The 26,069-nt window shown below is 38.5% G+C and overlaps 1 protein-coding gene across 1 annotated transcript; it reads left to right on the forward strand.

Annotated features, from left to right (window-relative positions):
• Positions 1–830: 830 nt before the first annotated feature.
• Positions 831–19,746, forward strand: LOC128017554 (fucolectin-like). Its single transcript, XM_052602958.1, has 5 exons — positions 831–955; positions 1,142–1,281; positions 18,147–18,444; positions 19,142–19,287; positions 19,742–19,746. Exons 1-5 carry the CDS (start codon positions 831–833, stop codon positions 19,744–19,746), a joined length of 714 nt encoding a protein of 237 aa, XP_052458918.1.
• The last annotated feature ends 6,323 nt before the right edge of the window (positions 19,747–26,069 follow it).

Here is a 26,069-nt window from a genome sequence, read left to right on the forward strand (position 1 = left end):
AATACTGTGAAGCTGAGTAATTAACGTTTTTATTACTATGACAGCTCAGTCCATATTCTAACACAACAGATTTTCTATTATATAAAATAAGAGTGCATCCTTTGCTTGTGCCTCTTTTGATTAATCTTATCATCTCTTTTTCAAATAAGGTTTTAAGCAAATTATTTCTTTGCATGGGCTGATGGTTAACCCTGAGCGTAGGTTTGGTTTTAATACTATAACAAATTTGGATAAATCTACACAGATGCACCTTAAACTGATTATGTCATCTTGTTTAGAGTATTCATTTATAAAAGTTGGTCTACTACTATCTGTACATTGATGTGTCATGTAAAAAAAAAAAAGAAAAAAAAAATTATAATAATATTCAGTTAATTAATAATAAACTTTACTGTAAAAAATGTTCCAGATATATAACCATTTTCTATTTATTTCTGAAACAGGCACCGTTGCCATTCACGCCATGACAAACAACTTGAAAGGTACTTAACGTTTCTTTAATCTGTTAATACATTTATTATAAGGACATGCTCTCTGAAGAAACCAACGCATTTTAGATTACTAATACATTTCTAAGAATGTTATGCTTATTATGTACAGTATGATTATTTTGTAATGCAATGTTAAAAATACCAGTGCAGATGTATTATAAAAGAGAATAATATGGGTATTTGCATTTCTTGTTATCCTTTCTAGAGAATATTGCAACCAAGGGAAAGGCTGTACAGTCATCTACATATTACTTAAAGGCTGACGCTGCAATTGATGATATATATTTTTACTGCACACACACTAAAACCGAGACGAACCCATGGTGGAGGCTGGATATGATGGACCTACAAATCATTGAAAAAGTGATCATCACTAACAGGATGGACTGCTGCTTTGAACAAATCAACGGAGCAGAGATTCGCATTGGAATGTCCTTGGAGAACAACGGCAACAACAATTCCAAGTGATAACAATTTGCCTTTACATATATAAATGTAACAATTTAAAACAGTTATTTAATTGTAAAATAGGAACATATTGTACAATGTTATATAAAAGGATTTTAAAAAACGAGAATGAGACTCTTGCTCATGTGATACTGCTTAAGTTCATGTAGAATGATTGTTTCATATTCTCTCTTTCTCTCCAGATGTGCAGAAATTTCTGGTATTTCAGCACGTCAGTCTGTTTCCTACTCATGCGGTGGAATGCAAGGCCGTTATGTGAATGTGGTCATTCCTGGAGATTCGAAGAATCTCTCTCTGTGTGAAGTTGAAGTCTTCGTAAACGGTACTTCTTGACACCTAAAAAATCTTAGAAAATCTAATCAATCTAATTAGTTATTGAACACTAGATACGTCATTCCACACGAGAAGTGATTGACTCGAAGCAGACCGCTTAGAATATGACAAAAGTCCAACGATGACAGCGATTGAAAAGCATATGGAACGTCTGCTCTCTAGATCGGTCTGAGCAGTGCCGCTTCAAGTCCCACTCACTTACAGTTATTTAGTGAAAAACATGATGCAAGGCAACAACTCCATTCATGATGTAGCTTATAGAATGCACATAGTTTTTTGAGGACATGGAATATTATCAAGGAAAATGACAACACGCATGCAGCGAGTTCAGTATCACAGTGCCGGTTTTTTGTTGTTTATTTTTGATTTTTTCTCCCCGGATAGAACGGGTGCAAATGCAAAATTGATTTTATACAACACTTACAGAAAAGTAGCTATGTCTGTTTTTGGCCAATTTTGCAAACAAAACTATAAGGCTATATACGTATTTAAAGCCATAGTAGAACTGTTGAGTGTCTCCGAGCAGCACACAATGGTGAGTCATTTCTGAATAAATCTGCATTATGAATGAATCAGAAGCCAATTATTCAATTTTCCATTCATAAAGAGAGCCATTTACTTAGTTCCGAATTAAACTGCTGTTTGAACAAATCTTAATGTTGTCTTACAAAACCCTCAATTTAACACTATAAAACAAAAGAATACCATATACCAAAATATATATATATATATATATATATATATATATATATATATATATATATATATACATACATACATACAGTATTGTTCAAAATAATAGCAGTACAATGTGACTAACCAGAATAATCAAGGTTTTTAGTATATTTTTTATTGCTACGTGGCAAACAAGTTACCAGTAGGTTCAGTAGATTGTCAGAAAACAAACAAGACCCAGCATTCATGATATGCACGCTCTTAAGGCTGTGCAATTGGGCAATTAGTTGAAAGGGGTGTGTTCAAAAAAATAGCAGTGTCTACCTTTGACTGTACAAACTCAATACTATTTTGTACAAACATTTTTTTTTTTTCTGGGATTTAGCAATCCTGTGAATCACTAAACTAATATTTAGTTGTATGACCACAGTTTTTTAAAACTGCTTGACATCTGTGTGGCATGGAGTCAACCAACTTGTGGCACCTCTCAGCTGTTATTCCACTCCATGATTCTTTAACAACATTCCACAATTCATTCACATTTCTTGGTTTTGCTTCAGAAACAGCATTTTTGATATCACCCCACAAGTTCTCAATTGGATTAAGGTCTGGAGATTGGGCTGGCCACTCCATAACATTAATTTTGTTGGTTTGGAACCAAGACTTTGCCCGTTTACTAGTGTGTTTTGGGTCATTGTCTTGTTGAAACAACCATTTCAAGGGCATGTCCTCTTCAGCATAGGGCAACATGACCTCTTCAAGTATTTTAACATATGCAAACTGATCCATGATCCCTGGTATGCGATAAATAGGCCCAACACCATAGTAGGAGAAACATGCCCATATCATGATGCTTGCACCTCCATGCTTCACGGTCTTCACTGTGTACTGTGGCTTGAATTCAGAGTTTGGGGGTCGTCTCACAAACTGCCTGTGGCCCTTGGACCCAAAAAGAACAATTTTACTCTCATCAGTCCACAAAATGTTCCTCCATTTCTCTTTAGGCCAGTTGATGTGTTCTTTGGCAAATTGTAACCTCTTCTGCACATGCCTTTTTTTTAACAGAGGGACTTTGCGGGGGATTCTTGAAAATAGATTAGCTTCACACAGACGTCTTCTAACTGTCACAGTACTTACAGGTAACTCCAGACTGTCTTTGATCATCCTGGAGGTGATCATTGGCTGAGCCTTTGCCATTCTGGTTATTCTTCTATCCATTTTGATGGTTGTCTTCCGTTTTCTTCCACGTCTCTCTGGTTTTGCTCTCCATTTTAAGGCATTGGAGATCATTTTAGCTGAACAGCCTATCATTTTTTGCACCTCTTTATAGGTTTTCCCCTCTCTAATCAACTTTTTAATCAAAGTACGCTGTTCTTCTGAACAATGTCTTGAACGACCCATTTTCCTCAGCTTTCAAATGCATGTTCAACAAGTGTTGGCTTCATCCTTAAATAGGGGCCACCTGATTCACACCTGTTTCTTCACAAAATTGATGACCTCAGTGATTGAATGCCACACTGCTATTTTTTTGAACACACCCCTTTCAACTAATTCAACTAATTGCCCAATTGCACAGCCTTAAGAGCGTGCATGTCATGAATGCTAGGTCTCATTTGTTTTCTGAGAATCTACTGAACCTACTGGTAACTTGTTTGCCACGTAGCAATAAAAAAATATACGAAAAACCTTGATTATTCTGGTTAGTCACATTGTACTGCTATTATTTTGAACAATACTGTATATATATATATATATATATATATATATATATATATATATATATATATATATATATATATATATATATATATATATTCATAAGGGCCTTACATAAACCTAAATTCACAGGTGAGCCAGGGGAATAGCACAATATTATTATGCACAAACACCTAAGGTTATGCAATGAGTGTGTAAAGTGAATGAACGAATGTAAATAAAAAAGCTAATCTACAGCATTGCGGTTGCCTTTCCGTGCATCTCTCAGATATCAGAACTTGGCAAGAGTAATGTCAACTAAAATACTACATCATACACATTCTACTATTACTATATTTAAAAGGCAATTAATAAAACATTAGCGGTTACAATCATAGGCGGAGTTTCACTTTTGTGCGTGGGGGGGGCACCTACCACCATATGCGGTGTAGCAGTCGATTTTGTTCCCCTCGGAATGTCTGTTTCCCTTTACGCAAACATAGCCTACTACAATTCTTGCATAGTTGCCGAGTTACCATACGTACGATCAGAACTAGCGTGCGCAAGAAGCGTGACTGGATGTACGGCAAGTCAAATAATTCAAAATACCGTCCTAAATCTTAAACTTGAAAATAAATTCAAGACAAGAGGTTTTTCAACTTTAAATGTAAAAACATAAGACAAAAATAACGGAACAACTGCAAGATGAATAATTTAAAAAAAGAACATAAACGGGAGTGTGAGAATCATTTTACTATGCTGCAGTGTAGCAAGAAATTTGTCACTTTTTGGTTTCCTACATCCATGTGTGTTTGGTGTTTTTGCATGCGGGTACGTTGCCAAATCCGTGGAATTTAGGCTACTTTGGCTAAATGTTTGATTAACTATTTTGTTGGGTTTATTACACGGACCTGGCAACCCGATGGGAACCAGACATTCAGAGGGGAACAGAATCGACTGCTACACCGGCCTCGGTTGCTGTGTCAGTAGCAGCAGTGGAATTGATGGTTGAAGTGCCAGAGTTAGAAAACTCCACACTTTTACTAGTGGGTTTATTAAAAAAAAGATGAATGTCCATATTGTTTCTTTAGCATGTAGACTAAAGCGGGAACCGAATGAGAAGAGAGTCCACTCACGTATCTTACCGCGATACTTTGAAGTCCACCAAAATAATATTCTTTTTCAATATAGTAATTAAAAATAATTAATTCTAAACTTACTCATTATATCCACAAAAATTATATGATAGGAAAAATAAAATTAGAAAATATGAATTCTGTATTTATTTTTATTTTTCAAAGCACAAGAGAGGCATTATTTGGCTCTGGTCTGCCCCCCCCCCCCCAAACTCCGCCCATGGTTACAATATGAGACATGAATGTTTGTAGCTTTTCTTTTCTTTTTTCTGTGCACACACACACACATGCACGCACGCACACACACACACGTTTTTGTGAAAAGTGTGTTAATCCCATATGCGTAATGGTTTTTATACTGTACAAACTGTATAGATGCATCCAAGTGCATCCAAGATGGCGTTGTTGTGTGTGGCTGGCCGTCTGCTACCTGTTCTATTTGTGTATATTTTGTTCGTCTTACTCCTGGTCAAGGATGTTACTGCTATTTTGGTTTATGATCGGCAAATGCTTATTAACATATCGGCGTGTGGATATATCGCCGGGTTAGGAACGAAGAGGATCGTGTTCATACTCTCATCCAGATCTGTCTGCTGTGCCACGGGCGCTGTATCGGCTCTCAGTCCCCTGCGCTTTTCCGCTGAAGAAGCGAAGAAGAAGACGTGGGAAACACGGTGGGCGTTCTGTTAAACTCAAGGCAAAACTGTTGATGGAGTCTAGGTCTAATTTTGACTGTTGTGGCTGTGGCTTGTGGGACGATCATCGATTCTTTCACAGCATATGTATCGCTTCAGCAAATTGTACCGACAATCATCACCAATCAACAACTTATACATACGACACCATATCTCCGTAAAGGTAGGGGAGTACATTTCCAAAACCTTCGACCACTGTGTTATGCATCACAGTCAGCAGCAGGTGACTCTTTATTAATCAAATTGGCACTGATTAATGCAAGATCACTCTGAATTAAGACGTTTATTTTGAGAGATTTCCTTACATCGAAATCACTGGATGTTTTATTTGTGACGTGGCTATCTACTGGTGACTTAAGTCCGTTTGCAGACCTTGTTCCCTCACACTGTAAATTTATAAATTCTCCTCAGTCTACAGCCAAGGGTGGAGGTCTAGCAACTGTATTCAAAAACCGCTTTCATTGTCGTCTAGTGGAAACTGAACTCTTTTTTGTGTGTGCAATTTTGAACTGTAAACTTTTCATCTTAAATTGGATGAGCCAGTGTTTTGTGGGCTGATTTATCGGCCTCCTAAATATAACAAAGATTTTATTCAGGAGTTTTCTGAATTTTTAGGGGAAATATTATTGAAATTTGATAAGTTTCTAATTGTGGGGGATTTTAACATTCATGTGTGTTGTCCAGCGGACCCTCTGGTTTAAATCTCATTGACTCTTTTAATCTTGTGCAATCTGTAAATGTACCTACACATGAGCATGGACACACACTGGATATAGTTTTGTCATATGGCATTTCTGTATGTTAAGTGGATGTTTGTGATTTTCTGACCACAAACCACTTATTTTTGGGGTTTCTCTTCCATGCCAGACTGATAAACCTCTTCCAAGTGTACGCCTATGTCGTAGGATAAACACTAGCGTCATTAACTAGTTCGCCACGATGTTTGAAAATAACTATAATGTGAATGATCCACTTTTATCCTTTTCAGATCCTTTGTCTTTGTTGTTTTCTTTTAATTCTGTATGCATAACTATTTTAGATAATATTGCACCCTTGAAGGTGAGGCGTATAAAAACTAAGATAGAACCTTGGTTAAATGATAATACACGTGCACTCAGACAAATCTGTAGGAGGGCAGAGCGTAAATGGCTGAAAGACAGACTCCAAGTGTCCTATGATATATTAAGAGACTCTCTGCAAATATATCAAGGTGCTATTAGAGCAGCAAAGGTACAGTATTTCTCCAACATAATTGAGATAAACTATTTTATACCAAGAGTACTATTTAGCACTATAAACTCTATTATAAATCCGTCCATTGAAATTGTGCCAGATATGTCAATGGATATGTGTGAAAATTTCAAAAGTTTCTTTGTTGAAAAAATTAGGTCTCAAATTCCTTGGGCTACTTATGATATCACAGCTATACCACCTGTTCCTGTGGTGTTTGATCACTTTGATGCTCTTGATCTTCCTAGTTTGAAAAAAATAGTAGATCAGTTAAAGCCATCAGACTCCCCACTTGATATAGTCTCATCAAAGATAATCAAACAGGCTTTTGATACAGTTGGTCCTCGTGTTTTAAATATAATAAATAGCTGTTTGGTACCAGGATCTGTGCCTGATATTTTTAAACATGCTATGGTGCAGCCTGTAATTAAAAATACTAGTCTGAACTCAAATGAGTTAAATAATTTTAGACCTATTTCAAAATTGTCATTTCTCTCAAAGATACTAGAGAAAGCAGTTCTTATTCAATTGGAATCTTTTTTAAATGAAAATTTGCTTTTTGATGAAGAATTTCAGTCTAGCTTTAGGGAACAACATAGTACAGAATATGCACTTTTCAAAGTTCTTAATGATGTTTAATGACTGTAGATTCTGGAAAGGCAGCAGTTTTGGTGTTACTTGATTTGAGCGCGGCATTTGATACTATAGACCACGAGATTCTTTTCTCATGGCTAGAGAGGTTGGTAGGAGTTCAGGGCGTTGTTTTAAATTGGTTTAAATCGTATTTAACAAACATAAGTTTTTCAGTTACCATGGGGGAATTTACATCCTCGTCTGCCCCTCTTAAATGTGGGATACCTCAAGGGTCTATTTTGGGACCAATTTTGTTTTCATTATATATGCTTCCAATTGGTGCTATTTTTCAAAAACACAAAATATCATTTTACTGCTACGCTGATGATACACAGATATGTATGCCTCTAAAAAAAGGAAGATAATCATTCATTAGGGCCTCTTTTAACATGTCTGAATGATTTGAAAACTTGGCTGGCTGCAAATTTTCTTCATCTAAACGAAGGTAAAACTGAGATTGTTGTGTTTGCACCCTCTAATGTTTCTGAGCCACCCTGGGTTGATCTAGGTTCTTTATCTATTTATTGTTAATCCATGGTGAAAAACTTGGGGGTAATTTTTGATAACTCCCTAAAATTTGACAAACAAGTAAACGCTGTAGTGCAATCAAGCTTCTTTCAATTAAGAACCCTGACAAAAGTCAAGTCATTTTTGTCATTTGAGGATCTAGAGAGAGTAATGCACACTTTTGTGACATCACGTTTAGACTACTGTAATGCTTTGTATGCAGGAATTAATCAGTCGACTTTTAGATGTTTGCAAATTGTTCAAAATCCCGCAGCTAGATTGCTGACAGGATCTCAGAAGCGGAGCCATATTACTCCGATTGTATTTTCTTTACATTGGTTGCCTATCCGCTATAGAATTGATTTTAAGATTTTGTTGTTTGTATTTAAATCTCTAAATGGTCTGGCAACATCCTATCTCTCAGATCTATTGCAGATATATTCTCCATCAAGATCACTTAGGTCCTCTGACCAGAAAATGTTAATTGTCCAAAAGTCTAGACGCAAACTTTGGGGTGATCATTCTTTTTCTGTGTTGGCACCGAAACTCTGGAATAGTCTGCCTTTGCATATTAGAACTGCCTCCACAGTGGTATCTTTTAAATCTTTTTTTAAAAACTCATCTTTTTTCTCTGGCTTTCCTGTCTAAATTAAATAGCTGAGTAAGTTTATTGTTTGTTTTATGAGAGTAGCTAGATATTTGTATAGTATTGTATGTTAGTATGTTTTCAAATTGTACAGCACATTGGTCAACTACCTGTTGTTTTTAATTGTGCTTTATAAATAAATTACCTTACCTTACCTATTCTATGGCCCTACACCAACCCTACACCTAACCCTAACCCTCACAGGAAACTTTCTGCATTTTTACTTTCTCAAAAAAACGTATTCTGGATGATTTATAAGCGTTTTGAAAAATGGGGACATGGGTTATGTCTTTATAAGTCTCCCTCTCTTTGTAATTTCTGTGTCATACCCATGTCATTATACAGTTAAAAAAAGACTCGCTCTAAAGAGACATAGTTATGTTATGAAAATGTGTGCCTTGAATTAATTCAGTCATGTTTTCATACTTTAAGACCTGCAAATTACTTAAATCAATTTCCATATTTCTAAACTGTGTAGGAACCCTTACTGTTTTAATTAGAAGATATTTTAATATTTGTGTATTGTGTATCTGTGTATTTGTGCAAACTCCTCAGATGAGAAGGAGACTTCTAATGTTGACCCTACTGTTGTTTGTCAACCACCCACAAACCCATTACCTTCCAAAAATGAAAAGTTATCATGGTCCAGCTCACCAACTGAACAACAGGGTAGACTTAGTGCTGCTAATGTCATGAAAATGGTCCCAGGGCCCACTAGATATGCTGTCAGCAATGTCCAAGATATAAAATCAGCATTTTATCTTTTCATCAGACATCAATTGAAAAGAATGTACTTTAAATGATAAACTTAGAGGGTAGGCGTGTGTATGGGGAAAGACTTCGATGTGACTGACTTGCAAGCCTACATTGGGTTGCTCATTTTGGCAGGAGTCTACAAGTCAAAAAGAAGAAGCAACAGCAAGACTTTGGGATGCTGACACTGGAAGGGCAATATGTCGCCGCGTAATGCTAGCGACAGATGCGTCTCTCACCGGCTGGGGTGCGGTCATGAGTTGCCACCCTGCCCACGGTCTGTGGAGTGACCGCCATCTGACATAGCATATCAACTGCCTGAAGATGAAGAGGCCCGGGGAATGGAAGCACCCCGAGGTGGTGAAACAGATATGGAGAATATTTAGTCAGGTGGATCTGTTTGTGACTCAGAAACATTGCACTGTCCCCTTTGGTTTTATCTGACTCATCCGGCTCCACTGGGGCTAGATGCCATGGTGCTGACTTGGCCGAGGCTTCGTCTGTGCACTTTTCCCCTGATCACTCTGCTCCCAGGAGTTCTGCTGAGAGTATGCTGGGACAGGGTCCATCTTCAATTAGTAGCCCCGTTCTGGGTGGGCCGAGTATGTTTCTCGGATCTGATTTCTCTCCTCGACGGCGCTCCATTGGAGATTACCATCAGGAGGGGTCTCCTCTCACAGGCGGAGGACCCGTTATTCCATCCCCGCCCGGAGCTATGGAAGTTATGGGAGTGGCCCCCTGAGGGGGCACATCTCGTAGCTTTTGGCTTCTCAACCGAGGTTGCTGAGATCATCCTTCAATCCAGAACTCCATCCATGAGGAAACTGTACACCTTGAGGTGGAAACCTTTCACCTCCTGGTGCGAAGACTGCCAGCACGACCCAGTTAATTTTGCAGTTGGGACAGTTCTGGAGTTCCTGCAGACCCCTCTCTCTCCAGGTTTGACCCAATCCACCCTGAGGGTCTATTTGGCGGCCATTACAATCTACTGCGCCCCTCTTGGTGACCATTCAGTGGACAGACACGCTATGGTTATATGTTTCCTCTGTGGTGCACTGAGGCTGAGGCCTCCGGCCAGAAGAAGCTTATGCTAAGTGGTTGATCAAGATGCTATCCTAAAACCTTGAGTCCTATGATCTCCCCTCACCATTGGGAGTCAAGGCTCAGTTGAACAGAAGTATGGCAGCCTCCAAGGCCTTGTTGTCAGGTGTGTATATACAGGATATCTGCAACGCAGCCGGGCGGTCCACGCCGTAGCGTTTCGGACGCAGCCTCTCATTCCCTTCAGAGAAATGTTATAATCATAAAATAATTGTATGTCACAAGTAAAAATAGTCTAATCGCAAAAAGAACAGTCTAAATCGAATAGTCTAATTGTTTTATCAAGTAACTGTACAGCATTCAGATTTCCGTTTTACACTTCCCATTAACATGCAACCTGTATCTGTATGTTCTCCAGATACACATTGAAAAGAAAAGTGTAAACAAGGAGTTTATAAATGTTATCTGATCAGCATGTCCTGCTCCAGAGGTAGTTGAGGATGCATTGAAATCATCAGAAAAAAAGACTGAGAACACCCGTGGAGACTAGTGAAACTCCTACACTTATCTTTGATTTGTAAAATGCCCTGCGACTGAAAATGCTTTTAAAAAGAAAACCCGCCACTTCAGGTTGACTTTGCACCTGGCCATTCTCTGAAGACTTACTGGGGCAGCTGTGGTTCAATGGTTAGAGTTGGACTTGAAACCCGTAGGCTGCTGGTTTGAGTCTCGGTGCTGGCAGGAGTTGTAGGTGGGAGGGAGTGAATGAACAGCGCTCTCTTCCACCCTCAATACCCATGGCTGAAGTGCCCTTGAGCAAGGCATTGAACCTCCAGCTGCTCCCCAGGCGCTGGATAAATAGCTGCCCACTGCTCCGGGTGTGTGTTCACGGTGTGTAAGTGTTCCCTACTAACTGCTGTGTATGTGCGCCTGGATGGGTTAAATGGAGAGCACCAATTCCGAGTATGGGATATACAGTACTCTGCAATTTTTTTTTATTTTGTAATATTGTGCGGAAAGACAGATCCGATCAGTTATCCAGTAAAAAAACTGTATTCATAAGTCAGTCAAAAAAATAAGTCAGTTGATGTTACCAAGTGTAAACGTACAGAGTTCTGATTGACTGATGATCCGATCGGCTTGATCACATGTTAATGCCAAGTGTAAATACAGCCTGTCTGATTGATACAGATAAAGGATTTGCTGCACAGCCCTAATTGCAATCACACTTTAAGTTTACATTTCACAAGTTGCTCAAGAGCCTATAAAACAACATCTCTGGGATAGTGGAGGGATTACTACTGAGTTGTCCTAGACTGTTTCGCGCTGATGGATTACACCCCATTAAAATCGGAGCGGAGCTTCTCTCTGACAACATCTCCAGGACACTTCGCTCCATGTGACTAGTAAAACAATTGTCAAATAACCATTATGATGAGTTTTGTTCCACCCGCTTAAATGCTAAAAGTACTTTCGCTGTAAAAACTATCAAGACTGTGTCTGTTCCCCGAATAGTGAGGTCAAAATATAAATATAATGTAGGATCTAGAAAAAATCTTATCGTAATTAAACCAGAAAAATGTAAAGTAAATGAACAAAAACAATTTTTAAAGTTTGGGCTCATAAATATTAGATCACTCACACCAAAAGCAGTTATTGTAAATGAAATTATCACAGATAATAGTTTTGATTTACTCTGCTTGACTGAAACCTGGCTAAAACCAAATGATTATTTTGGTCTAAATTAGTGATGTGTCGTTCTTGAACGATTCGTTCATTTTGAACAAATCTTTAATGTGACTCGGGAAGAACGAGTCGTCTCGGGGAGTGATTCGTTCAGTCGCGCATGCGCATTATTCTATGGGTTCTTTTCTAGTAGCAGTAATTCACCTGTCAGTCAATGCAGTCTTGAGCCGGAAAGAGAATTGATTAGTTCATAGTTCGGGTCTATCGGGTTTTTGACTCGTTCCTTGATCACGTGACAGCCCCATACGCTTACCCAATGCAGTCTGAGCCGGAAAGAGAATTGATTAGTTCATAGTTCGGGTCTATCGGGTTTTTGACTCGTTCCTCAATCACGTGACAGCCCAATACGTTAAACCCAATGCAGCATGAGCCTGAAAGAGAATTGATTAGTTCATAGTTCGAGTCTATCGTTTTTTTTTTATTGGCTAGAGTAATTAGTTCATTTACAACTTTCCTTACAAAATGGGTGCGTAGTACTTATTTATTAGTAGTATTATTTACTCTTACAGTAACGTGATGCATTTCTGGTTTCAAATTATTGTTTTTAATTTCTGTCATGGTGATACTTTTCCATAACACTGAATGTGGAAATAAAGAGTTGGTTATGCTTAAAATGTTGATCTTTTTTTCTGTCTGTTTGTTTGTTTTTGTTTAGTTGTGCAGTTATTAAATCAGATTGTCTGTGTAAACCATACTTTTGTAACATATGACACTTTATAAACATTAAAAACACTGTACATACTTTTGCATAATTGTTTATTGTTTATTACAGAAAAGCTTTGTAACAAAGAGGACAACTATTCCAAAATAAATTAAAATAATAAAAATGTAAATAATTAAAAATTAAATTAAATTTAAAAGATAATAAAGCCACAGGGTCTAATAACCTTAACAAATGAACTTTAAAAGTACAATATAAAAAAAGAAAAACTAAATATTGCACAACAAGTTATTCCCAAAATAATTTTAAACCATTTGAATAAAAAATAAATGAAAATTAAGAATACTAAAGCTACGGAGCCTTATAACAATAACAAATTACCTTTTAAAATCACAACAACAAAAATATTGCACAACAAGCTAGTCTTTTTCTAAATAAATAAGCTTTAAAATAAATAACTATATTTGAAGTTAATTTAAACTATATTTGAAGTTAATTTAAATCTATATTTGTGGCTATATTTTTAGGACTTGCTTTAAGGCATGTTTACATTATAAAAAAAAACAAGCTCCCTGACCTTGGATGGGCTGAGTCTGTGAGTTCTTCTATCTGAGATAATCTGCCCAGTTTTAGAAAAAAAAATTCAGATGGCACGGATGTGGCAACAATGCAAAGTCTTGTCTTTGTGACTTCAGAAAGGCTTGTGTATACTGGTGAACATCTCCTCCACCAGGCCAGAGGGTCTGATGTGCGGGGTAAGAGTGGCTCTGCAAGGTTGGCCATCATAGCATCTGAGGTCTTAGAAGAGGTAGCAGAAGGCCTCAAGCTTGCTACCCTCTCGTCAAAGTCTTCCCAAAACATGGCCCCTGCACTGGCAGTGCACCAGGATCTGAAACTCCTCACTCTGAGCTGGGTTAAAACTGTTAAAGCTGAAGTTATCATAACCTTAATGTCTTTAACATTTGTCTTTAACATTAATAATTCAAATTCAAAATGTTATTTGCTTTTAATGTGTCATTATGTCCTTTTTTGAGCAATCTTCTTATACATATATTACACGAATATGTCAAGTCTGCCTAGGAAAAGCAAAAGCAAACTCGACCCGAAAGACTCATGAGATGAACTAATCAATTATCTTTCCGGCTCACGACTGCGTTAGTTTTGCGTATGGGGCTGTCACTTGATTAAGGAACGAGTCAAACTCAACCCGAGACCCGAAAGACTCATGAGATGAACTAATCAATTCTCTTTCCGGCTCGAGACCGCGTTGGTTTCGCGTATGGGGCTGTCACGTGATTAAGGAACGAGTCAAACTCGACCCAAAAGACTCATGAGATGAACTAATCAATTATCTTTCCGGCTCAAGACCGCGTTAGTTTTGCGTATGGGGCTGTCACGTGATTAAGGAATGACTTAAACCCGAAGACTTCTTGTCAGATAAGAGGTGAGATGAGCTTATCACAGACTGCAGACCCAGGTAAAGAATGAGTATTTTTTCTTTATCTCATAGCATTTTAGTTTTGTATTGTTTGTAGTGTGATTAACGTTTGCATAAGTACTAGATATGTTGGGGAGGTAGCACTTAATATTTTAATAACATTTTGCTAAAATGAACGAAATGAACGAAATGACTCGAAAAAGGATTCGTTCATTTTGCTGAACGAGACTCAAAAGTCTGAGTCGGTAAAATGATCCGAACTTCCCATCACTAGTCTAAATGAGTCTACTCCACCAAACTACTGCTATAAGCATGAGCCCTGTCAGACTGGTCGTGGCGGGGGTGTTGCAACAATATATAGTGATATTCTCAATGTTACCCAGAAAACAGGATACAGGTTTAACTCTTTTGAAATACTTCTGCTAAATGTTACTCTGTCAGACATGCAAAAGAAATCTAATGTATCTCTTGCTCTGGCTGCTGTGTATAGACCACCAGGGCCATATACAGAATTCCTAAAATAATTTGCAGATTTCCTCTCAGACCTTCTAGTTACAGTTGATAAGGTGCTAATCATGGGAGATTTTAATATTCACGTTGATAATGCAAATGATACATTAGGACTTGCATTTACTGACCTAAAAAACTCCTTTGGAGTCAAGCAAAATGTCACCGGGCCCACTCATCGTTTTAATCATACACTAGATTTAATTATATCGCATGGAATCGATCTTACTGCTATAGATATTGTACCTCAGAGTGATGATATTACAGACCATTTCCTTGTATCGTGCATGCTGCGTATAACTGATATTAACTATATGTTGCAGCGATACCGTCTGGACAGAACTATTGTTCCAGCCACCAAAGAAAGATTCGCAAATAACCTACCTGATCTATCTCAACTGCTATGTGTACCCAAAAATACACATGAATTAGACGAAATTACTGACAACATGGACACTATTTTCTCTAGTACATTAGAAGCTGTTGCCCCGATCAAATTGAAAAAAGTTAGAGAAAAACGTACTGTACCATGGTATAACAGTAATACTCACTCTCTCAAGAAAGTAACTCGTAGTCTTGAACGCAAATGGAGAAAAACTAACTTAGAAGTTTTTAAAATTGCATGGAAAAACAGTATGTCCAGCTATAGACAGGCTCTAAAAACTGCTAGGGCAGAGCATATACACAAACTCATTGAAAATAACCAAAACAATCCAAGGTTTTTATTTAGCACAGTGGCTAAGTTAACAAATTACCAGACGCCACCTGATTCAAATATTCCACCAACGTTAAATAGTAATAACTTTATGAATTTCTTCACTGATAAAATAGATAACATTAGAAATACAATAGCGAATGTAGATTCTACATCATCTAACACTTCAGTTTCATCCATCGCACCCAAAGATAAACTGCAGTGCTTTACAACCATATGACAGGAAGAGCTAAATGAACTTATCACTGTATCTAAACCAACAACATGTTTTTTAGATACTGTACCCACTAAATTACTGAAAGAGCTGCTACCTGTAGCCAAAGAACCGCTTCTCAAAATCATTAACTCGTCGTTATCTTTAGGTCACGTCCCAAAACCATTCAAGCAGGCGGTTATCAAGCCTCTTATTAAGAAACCAAAACTAGATCCTAGTTTACTGGCAAATTATAGGCCTATTTAAAATCTTCCATTTATGTCTAAAATTTTAGAAAAAGTTGTGTCTGCTCAATTGAGCACCTTCCTGCATAAAAATGATCTGTATGAAGAATTTCAGTCAGGTTTTAGGCCCCACCATAGCACAGAAACTGTACTTGTTAAAATCACAAATGACCTGCTCCTTGCGTCAGACACATTTCTACTCTTACTTGATCTTAGTGCTGCGTTCGACACCATAGATCATGACATACTCATAGATCGATTACAAAACTATATAGGTATTCAAGGGCAGGCTCTAAGATGGTTTAGATCCTACCTGTCTGATCGCTACCATTTTGTTTACTTAAATGGGAAGTCATCTCATTTATCATCAGTAAAATATGGAGTGCCACAAGGATCCATCCTAGGTCCCCTTCTATTTTCAATATACATGTTGCCCCTTGGTAATATTATTAGAAAATACGGAATTAGCTTCCACTGTTATGTTGATGATACTCAGCTATATATCTCAACGAGACCAGATGAAACTTCTAAATTATCTAAGCTAACAGAGTGTGTTAAAAATGTAAAAGATTGGATTGACAAATAATTTTCTTTAATTAAATTCAGATAAGACAGAGATACTAATTATTGGACCAAAAAACACTACACAGAATCTTGTAGATTACAATCTGCAACTAGACGGATGTACTGTTACTTCCTCTACAGTCAGAAATCTGGGTGTTACTTTAGACAGCAATTTGTCTTTTAAAAATCATATATTCAATGTTACAAAAACTGCATTCTTCCATCTTAGAAACATTGCCAAACTACGAAACATGTTATCAGTTTTTGATGCAGAAAAGCTAGTTCATGCATTAATGACCTCTAGACTGGACTATTGTAATGCACTTCTAGGTGGTTGTCCTGCTTCGTCAATAAACAAGCTACAGGTAGTCCAAAATGCAGCAGCTAGAGTCCTTACCAGGTCAAGAAAATATGATCATATTACCCCAATTTTACAGTCTCTGCACTGGCTACCTATTAAGTTCAGTTATCAGTTACAAATTATCATTACTTACCTATAAGGCCCTAAATGGTTTAGCTCCAGCGTACCTAACTAGCCTTCTACCACGCTACAACCCATCACGCACCCTAAGGTCACAAAACGCTGGACTTTTGGTCGTTCCTAGGATAGCAAAGTCCACTAAAGGAGGTAGAGCTTTCTCACATTTGGCTCCCAAACTCTGGAATAGCCTTCCTGATAATGTTCGGGGTTCAGACACACTCTCTCTGTTTAAATCTAGATTAAAAACACATCTCTTTCGCCAAGCATTCGAATAATTTTTCTTTTTAATTGTGAGTGTAGTTGCATCTGCTCAAAGGTGCATTTTTATTCATTAGCTTGGGTTAAACTAATTTTACTTTGTTGGATCAGCAGCTATGCTAATGATGTCTCTATTTTGTTTCTATTTTTACATCCCATGGTAACTAGGATTTACACAAGCTCCAGTCTGGATCCAGAAAAACCTGAGAAGAGATGATGCTGACCCTCAGAGGACCTCAGATGATGCTAACCCTGAATCAACAAACAGAACTAACAATTATGCTAAATGTGTGACTGAATCATATAATAACTTAATTAATAATATTGATAGTTCATCGTCTAGCTGACTACGTCTTGTATTATTATTATTATTATTTTCTAAAATCCTGTCAAATGTGCACAAACTACTAGCTACTACTAAATATTGTAGAAACACAATTTTCTGTAAAGTTGCTTTGTAACGATTTGTTTTGTAAAAAGCTCTATACAAATAAACTTGAATTGAACTGAATTGAATTGTGTCCCTTTGCTGCTTTATATCTGTTGCATGCTGTGTAACTGGGAAACCATGCTGCCGCTAATGGCAATCAGCTGTGAATGTGGAGTGCTGCTTGACAGAGAAAGAGAGAGAGAGAGAGAGAAAAACATGACCATATCCCAAGATACACAAAAAGTATGTCACAGGACGTAATAAAATAGTTTACAATAATGAAATCTCTTGATTTGCTGAAAGATTTCTGATCATCATCAATGTTGAAATCAGTTGAACTGCCTCATATTTTGTGGAAATATATTTCCTGTTTTTACTGAATTTTTGATGTAATAAATGCAGCTTTGACTCAGCCTTGTATATATATATATATATATATATATATATATATATATATATATAGAGAGAGAGAGAGAGAGAGAGAGAGAGAGAGAGAGAGAGAGAGAGAGAGATTAGAAGATCTGAATTATTCCAAACTTTTGATTGGTAGTGTATGTCTGCTTGCTTAATTTTATGATAACTTACTTAAATGTAAACTCACACAGAGCTTGATCACTTTCCAGATAGTTTGAAAATAAGGGGTCGTGCTGTTCAGTCCTCTCTACTTGAATACTTTCGGGCTGATCGTGCTGTCGATGGAATAAAATATGCCCCGGGAACAGCATCATTTTGTACTCATACACAATCACAAACGGATCCATGGTGGAGGCTGGATCTGTTGGATAATTACTATATCAGCAGCGTGACCATCACAGGCAGAGCTGACTGCTGTTCACAACGACTCAACGGAGCAGAGATTCACATCGGAAACTCCCTCGAAGAAAATGGCAACAACAATCCCATGTGAGAAATTTACTCTGTTTAGCCATAAGTTTTAAGAGGTGATGAGTTGATGTGAAGTATGCTTAGCTACCAATTTGTCAAAAGGTAAAATAGTTACGTTGTCACATAAAATGTAAATTAATAATAAAAAATAACTGTAAAATAAATCAAATGAGATTAAAGTTGAGAAAAGTCAAAATTAGTTGAAAATAAAGACAAAAATATTGTTTCTTATAGCTCTTAAACTGAGGCCAAAGTGATCTGTGAAACCAGATTAAAGATGGTGAAAAATGCAATATGTAACACATTGTTTGTATTTAGTTGTAAGACTGACATAATTTGAGAAATATTAAAATAAAAATAACAAATAGCTTGTTTTATTAACCTCATTTTTACATTATTCACAAAACATTATTCAATAGTATTTATTTTATTACTAATTATCTTAATCGTATTATTAGAAGTAGCATTACGTGGCATGAAAATGATGTTGTGATATACAAATACATAAGTGCAAATACCCTGCTGTTGCATTGTGTATATTCTGTACTGGACTACAGACATATTTATCTTTAGTTCATTTTTCTAAGTAGATATTATCTCCTTTACTAATGTTTTTCAGACTTGCTCAGAAAGCCACGTGGTTCTTTATTACCCTCTACGTTAATTAGGTTTGAAATGTTTGACACGTTTCCATAATCTCTTTGACTCTCTCTAGATGTGCTGTGATTGCTAATATTTCATTAGGAGTGTCCTACAGCTACGCGTGTCCCGATATGGAGGGACGTTACGTGAACATTGTTATTCCTGGAGATGGGAAGATTCTCACGCTCTGTGAGGTTGAAGTCTATGGGGGTTTTCCAGGTAAATCACTATGAATATAAGGGTGCTTTCACGCCTGTAGATCGATGGCTTTGTTCCAAAATACTGTAGGAATTAAAATTATTTCAATGTTGCTTTTTATTTTTGTTGCAGTTTGTTTTCTCAGATCAAAGTTTCTAAATGGACGAAATCTGTTAATACATGTCATGGGCGAGGAAACTGTCTTCTGGTCAAAGTTCCACGGTTTATTTTCCGGAATTCCTCTCATAGCTGTCAAGGCTGATTTATACTTCTGCGTTGAACCTGCGCTGTAGGCTGTGTGTAGTATGGCATAGCCGGATGTGCTACTCTCCAAAATAACAAGTGTCTTTTAATTTATTAATTAAATTAATATCATAAATATCACTAATTGTCTGCGACCTACAATGTTGATCTGATGTGGAGATTGAAAGAATGCCATATCTTCTCCTGTTCTGTTGTTGTCCTCTTTTTGTAGTTTGAAATAATGATTTGATATTTAGTTGCCGCCGGTGTCCTGACATTTTATCTTACCCGTCAGATTTTCCTACCCGGGTTTAATGCGCATATGCACATACATATCACATCCTTTTTCTCATGCTAAACAAACATATTTAATGTATCTGCATTACTGTAAGGGTAGTTTTTAGGGTTAGGGTAGGTGTAGAATTTAATAAAAACGCAATCTAATTGGTAGAAAAGAATATTTATTGTTGGTTTCCTGTAGCTGTATCCCTTCTATCTACAACTGCGAATATAACACATAATAACTGTATTACCAGTACTTTAAGGGTAGGTTTAGGTTGTGGTAGGTGTAAACCATAACTTTACAGTAGCATTTTTCGCTGTCGAATTGTACTACCCACTGTTTTAGTGTGAGGTAGGAAAATCTGACAGCGTAGGACAAATTGACAGAACACCGGCACAGCTATAATGCTTCTCTGAAGAGCCGCTTCTTCTTTGGCTTTTGTCATGGTATTGCAGGTTACACCAGCAACATGCCAGTAAACACTGCAGACTATCGGTCTGCATGTGTACATAACGTCGACGCGGACAACAATGCAGAAGTATGAAAACTGAAGCTTAGCCTACGCCATTAAGGCTACGGCGTATGTCTGATGCAGAAGTATATATCAGCCTTCATCCATCAGGATGGAACCAGCTTTGATGGAACTACAACAGCTTACAAGGCTTATTGATGTTTGTATATATATATATATATATATATATATATATATATATATATATATATATATATATATATATATATATATATATATTTTGTGTGTGGGTGTATGGCTGACGTTATATACATTTTTAGTTTAACAGTTTGAGCAGGAGTTTAGGATTTGTCTGGAAAACGTTGCAAAAAGTGCACCTACTACGAAGAGCAATAAGACGACATTATAAAAGGAAAAGGCGCACTTTGTTTTTGAATGGCGAAGACATGCTCAACAAAGACATCATCTACTGTGTTTCACTGTAGTTACACTTTATACATTGTAATATAACCTGGTTTGTTGGTCCGTTGGATCGGATTGCTTTCTCTCTGCAACCGAACTGCTCCAGAGTTTGTTTCCATCAATTTGAGAACACCTCATTCGGGCGATCTTGGACCAATTGTTTTGGCGCGGATCCGAGCATGATTGCCGTATTCACATATTGTATGCCCAAACGAACTGAGCTAAGGGGGGAACGTGCCAGGTTCCGAAACAATGGGCCAGGCGGGAAAGCACCCTATAAATAAATTAATAAATACATACAATATATAGGCTATGAGTTAAAAATATGTCTTTGTGTTGTACATGTAGAAGACATACATAATAACTACTTCAACATAAGTAGACAGACATTTAGAAGCAAAGTTATCCTTTACAACAGTATAACTCTAAATGGACCCAGTTTTATGTCTCACAGGCTTTATTTCGTTTAAGTTTGATGTCCATCTTTACAGGAGTCCAGAATCTCATTTATTTATATTGTAAAGAGAAGGTTAGATAAGGTTATTAATGCCATTGTTTTGTATCTGGACTACTGTAATGTGTTGTATGTGGAGTCCTGCCAGAATACTATTTCATGTTTGCAATTAGTTCTGAATGCAGCAGCTGGGCTGCTAGTGGTTATTAGTTGCTAAGAAAAGTTATCATATCTGTCCTATTTTATCTTCTCTCAAGTGGCTACCAGATAAAATATAAAACTCGTGTGTATGTTTTTAAAGCAGTGCATGGGTTGGCCCCTGCTTACAAGTCTCTAAGATTGAATAATAAGTTATGTCTTACTGTCCCTCGTACTCATTTGGGGATCAGACCTTTGCTGTTGCAGGGCGGAAGCTGTGGAATGATATTCCTCAGGAACTGAGAGAGGTCTCATCTTTAAATGCTTTTAAAGTTAAAGTCAAAAACTACTTCTTGCCTTTAGCCTTTGAGAGATTGGACTAGTCTTTGTTGTTTAATAGGATGTGTGTTGTTTTAAGATGTGTGTTTTAATGAAGTGTTTCTTGATTGTCCAGCACTTTATTCTGCAGGTGTAGAGTACTCTATAAATAAAAGTGAATTAATAAATAAAAAAAATAAAAAAATCTTGTTCCACGACTTGTGTTTACTTATTGTGTGTGTGTTTTTTTTTTCCTTTTCAGTGAGAAAAACCTTTGTGAGGATGAAATTTGCCTCCACTTCTGATTTAGCCGGCCCTGAGAGCAAACTCCTCCATCAGGTTAGAACGTACAAGCTCACCAATTCAGGGGCATAGATGACGCGGGGGACGTGTCCCCCCCACCCCCCCACCCCACTTTTAATATCATGGAAATTCGTCCCCCGCACTTTTTCAGTCAAATGTGTTTGCATAGATGATTTCAAGAGCTGGTGTGAGAGAATAACTGAAACTTTTGGAAACACAAAGACATTAATATACGATTGCGACTTGGTTTTTCAAGTAATCTCCAGCAGGTGATAAATAAAGTATATCAACAAAACAGTACAGTATATTATTACAGTATATAAACTATTCTGCCTTATTATGTGAAAAGTGTTTGTAGTATATTAAATAAATAAGTAGTATATTAAATAAGACCAAGATGGCGGCGCGAACACATCGCAAGGCTCAGCGTCTCTCCAGTTTTTGCAATTTTGCAGTTTTATTCCTGCTCATCTCGGGTCTGTTCGTACTGAACAGCTTTGCTTTAACATTATACACCCGACAGGAGCTTTTGGATATCGGTGAGGACTTTACCAGCAGTTTTATCACCAATCTTCGACTCATCCCTGAGATCGCTAGAACACCCGAAGCTTCGCACTCTACCCGGCCGGGCGGAAGTGCTCGCAGGCGGCGTCGAGATCGTAAACAAAGGCGGGGGAAGCGCGGAGGTCTAAGAGCTAAGCTAAAGCTAACACCGCTCCGGCTCTCTTTACCCAGCATTTTTCTCGCTAATGTGCGGTCACTGGTGAACAAAATGGATGAGTTACGACTCCGCATCACCCACAGTAAGAGACTTTTGGACTGCAATGTCATGGTTTTCACAGAAACATGGCTACACAGCGACGTACCCAACAATGCCATTGAGCTAGCAGGACGCTACACGCTCCGGGCAGATAGAACGGCAGATGACTCAGGCAAGACAAGAGGTGGTGGATTGTGCATTTATGTCAACAAAGCTTGGTGTACGAACACTGTCATTGTTGGGAGACACTGCTCAGCTAACCTAGAGTTTCTCATGGTTAAATGTAGACCTTTTTATCTGCCACGGGAGTTCACTTCCACCATAATAACCGCATTCTATATTCCACCGGATGCTAATGCCGAGCTTGCTTTGAACGAACTTCATGCAACCATTAGTAAACAACAGACTGCTCACCCGGAGGCTGCTTTTATTGTCGCGGGTGATTTTAATCACTGCAAATTAAAAACAGTACTCCCCAAATTTCACCAGCATGTTTCCTGCCACACCAGAGGAGACAAAACTTTGGATCATGTTTATACAAACATTAATGGAGCTTACATCGCGAGCCCCCTCCCCCACCTCGGACAGTCTGATCACCTTTCTTTGTTTCTCACCCCTAAGTATTTACCCCTCATCAACCGTGTGAAGCCATCAGTGAGGACCATCAAAGTGTGGCCAACTGGAGCTGACTCTTTACTTCAAGACAGGTTTCAACACACTGACTGGAGTATGTTTGCTTCACAGGCTGCCTGTGGCTCTCACACGGACATTGATATCTACACCTCCTCTGTACTGGATCACATCAACTCCACCATTGACAGTGTAACAACAGAAAAACAGATAACAACATACCCTAATCAGAAGCCATGGATGAACAAGGAGGTGCGACTTCTGCTGAAAGCCCGCAACACCGCTTTCAGGTCAGACGACGCTCAGGCCTACAGTAAATCCAGGGCTAACCTGAAAAGGGGCATCAAAAAGGCGAAGTACTGCTACAAGTTGAAGGTAGATGAACACTTTTCCAACTCTGACCCCCGACGCATGTGGCAGGGCATCCAGATTATCAGTGACTACAAGTCAAGCAACTCCACACCAACGGTCACGGACGTCTCCTTCCTTAACGAGCTAAATGACTTTTATGCTCGCTTCAACAGCGACAGCAAGGAGACGGCCACCAAAATCTCAGCCTCTTCAGACCACCAACCTCTCAAACTCACCTCCACAGATGTCCACACTGCACTGAGCCGGATCAACGCACGCAAGGCTGCTGGCCCGGATGGCATTCCTGGACGTGTGCTTAGGGCATGTGCAGAGCAGCTTGCAGGGGTCTTCACAGACATTTTCAACCTGTCCCTCACCCAAGCAACTGTGCCAACATGTTTTAAGTCCACATCCATTGTGCCAGTACCAAAACACTCCTCCCCAACGTGCCTCAATGACTATCGCCCCGTAGCACTCACACCCATCATTATGAAGTGCTTCGAGCGACTGGTCCTAGCACATCTCAAAGACTGCCTCCCACCCACACTGGACCCACACCAATTTGCCTACCGCAGAAATAGGAGCACAGAGGATGCAGTATGCACAGTGCTGCACTCTGCACTCACACACCTGGACCATAACAACACGTATGTTAGGATGTTGTTTGTTGACTTCAGTTCAGCATTTAACACCGTCATTCCTTCCAAGCTGACCACAAAACTTGGAGACCTGGACATTAACAGCTCCTTCTGCAACTGGATTATGGACTTTCTGACCAACAGGCCTCAGCATGTTCGGTCAGGCCACAACCACTCCACCACCATCACACTTAACACTGGCGTACCACAGGGCTGTGTGCTGAGCCCATTCCTCTACTCCCTTTACACCCACGACTGCAAGCCTGTGCATGGATCCAACTCCATCATTAAGTTTGCAGACGACACCACGGTGATTGGCCTCATCAGTGACAACGATGAGACTGCCTACAGGGAAGAGATACAGCACCTGGCCACATGGTGCGCTGACAATAACCTGCTCCTTAACACCAATAAGACCAAGGAGCTCATTGTGGACTTCAGGAAGAAGAAAGGAAGCACGCATGACCCCATCCACATTAACGGGATGGTTGTTGAACGTGTCTCCAGCTTCAAGTTCCTGGGAACCACCATCTCGGAGGACCTGTCCTGGGCCACAAACACCTCCAGCCTGGTCAAGAAGGCTCACCAGCGCCTTTTCTTCCTCAGGACACTGAAGAAGAACCAGCTGTCTTCAACCATCCTGGTGAACTTTTACCGGTGTGCGATCGAGAGCATCCTGACCAGTTGCATCACAGTCTGGTATGGGAACTGCTCAGTGGCTGACCGCAAGGCACTGCAGAGGGTGGTGAAAACTGCCCAGCGCATCACAGGGACACCACTTCTTGCTCTTGAGGACATCCAGAAGAAACGCTGTCTACGTCGAGCTCGCAGCATTCTCAAGGACTCCTCTCACCCTGACCACGAACTGTTTAACCTCCTCCCCTCCGGAAGGCGTTTCAGGAGCCTCCGGACAAGGACCACAAGATTCAGGAACAGCTTTTTCCCTAAAGCTGTCTCCTTGCTGAACTCTGCCCTCTGACACCCCTCAACACCCCCACACCACACATAGACTCCTCCCCCTCTTCAACACTCTGATTTATTTATTTACTCACAACAAGCAAAAAGTAACTTGTTATTACTTGCACTACTGCCTGTTCATCCAGGAACACTGTATAATCCATTTGCACATTGAAATATTTTTTTTCTATGCACTTTACTGTCCATTGCAATACTGTAAATTATGTTGATAGTTCTGCCTATAGTGTACATACACTTTTACATAGCCCATCTGTATAGTATGTTCATAGTACACCTATCTGTATATCGTGCTTATAGTATTTAATATCTGTAAATTATGTCCATAATACTTAGCTGTATAGTTATTGTACATATTATAGACCTTTATTCTGTACTTACTGCTTATTGCACTTCTGGTTAGATGCTAACTGCATTTCGTTGCCTTGTACCTACATGTGCAGTGACAATAAAGTTGAATCTAATCTAATCTAATCTAATCTAATCTTAAAAATTATATTATTATTTGTTATTGTCAAGCAGTTTGACATAGATTTCTTTTTATTTTACATAATAAAAGTTGCCTATAGTATCCACTACCAGTCAAGTCTCTTCTGTTCACCAAGCCTGCATTTATTTAATCCAAAGTACAGCAAAACAGTAAACTGAAATATTTTTACTAGACTATTGAAAATAACTGTTTTCTATTTGAATATATTTCAAAATGTTATTAATTGAGATTTTAAAGCTTGCTAAATAAAAGTATTCATATCTATAAGTTATTTTCTAATATATAT

The sequence above is a fragment of the Carassius gibelio genome, chromosome A7, assembly GCF_023724105.1.
Source record: "Carassius gibelio isolate Cgi1373 ecotype wild population from Czech Republic chromosome A7, carGib1.2-hapl.c, whole genome shotgun sequence".
Lineage (NCBI taxonomy): Eukaryota > Metazoa > Chordata > Actinopteri > Cypriniformes > Cyprinidae > Carassius > Carassius gibelio.

Bases quoted from the DNA above. Each gene is read 5' to 3' on its own strand.
- LOC128017554 (XM_052602958.1), top strand. From the start codon at position 831: ATGGACCTACAAATCATTGAAAAAGTGATCATCACTAACAGGATGGAC. The intron at 956-1,141 runs GTGATAACAATT...CTTTCTCTCCAG, and splicing joins AACGGCAACAACAATTCCAA to ATGTGCAGAAATTTCTGGTA. The intron at 18,445-19,141 runs GTGAGAAATTTA...GACTCTCTCTAG, and splicing joins AATGGCAACAACAATCCCAT to ATGTGCTGTGATTGCTAATA.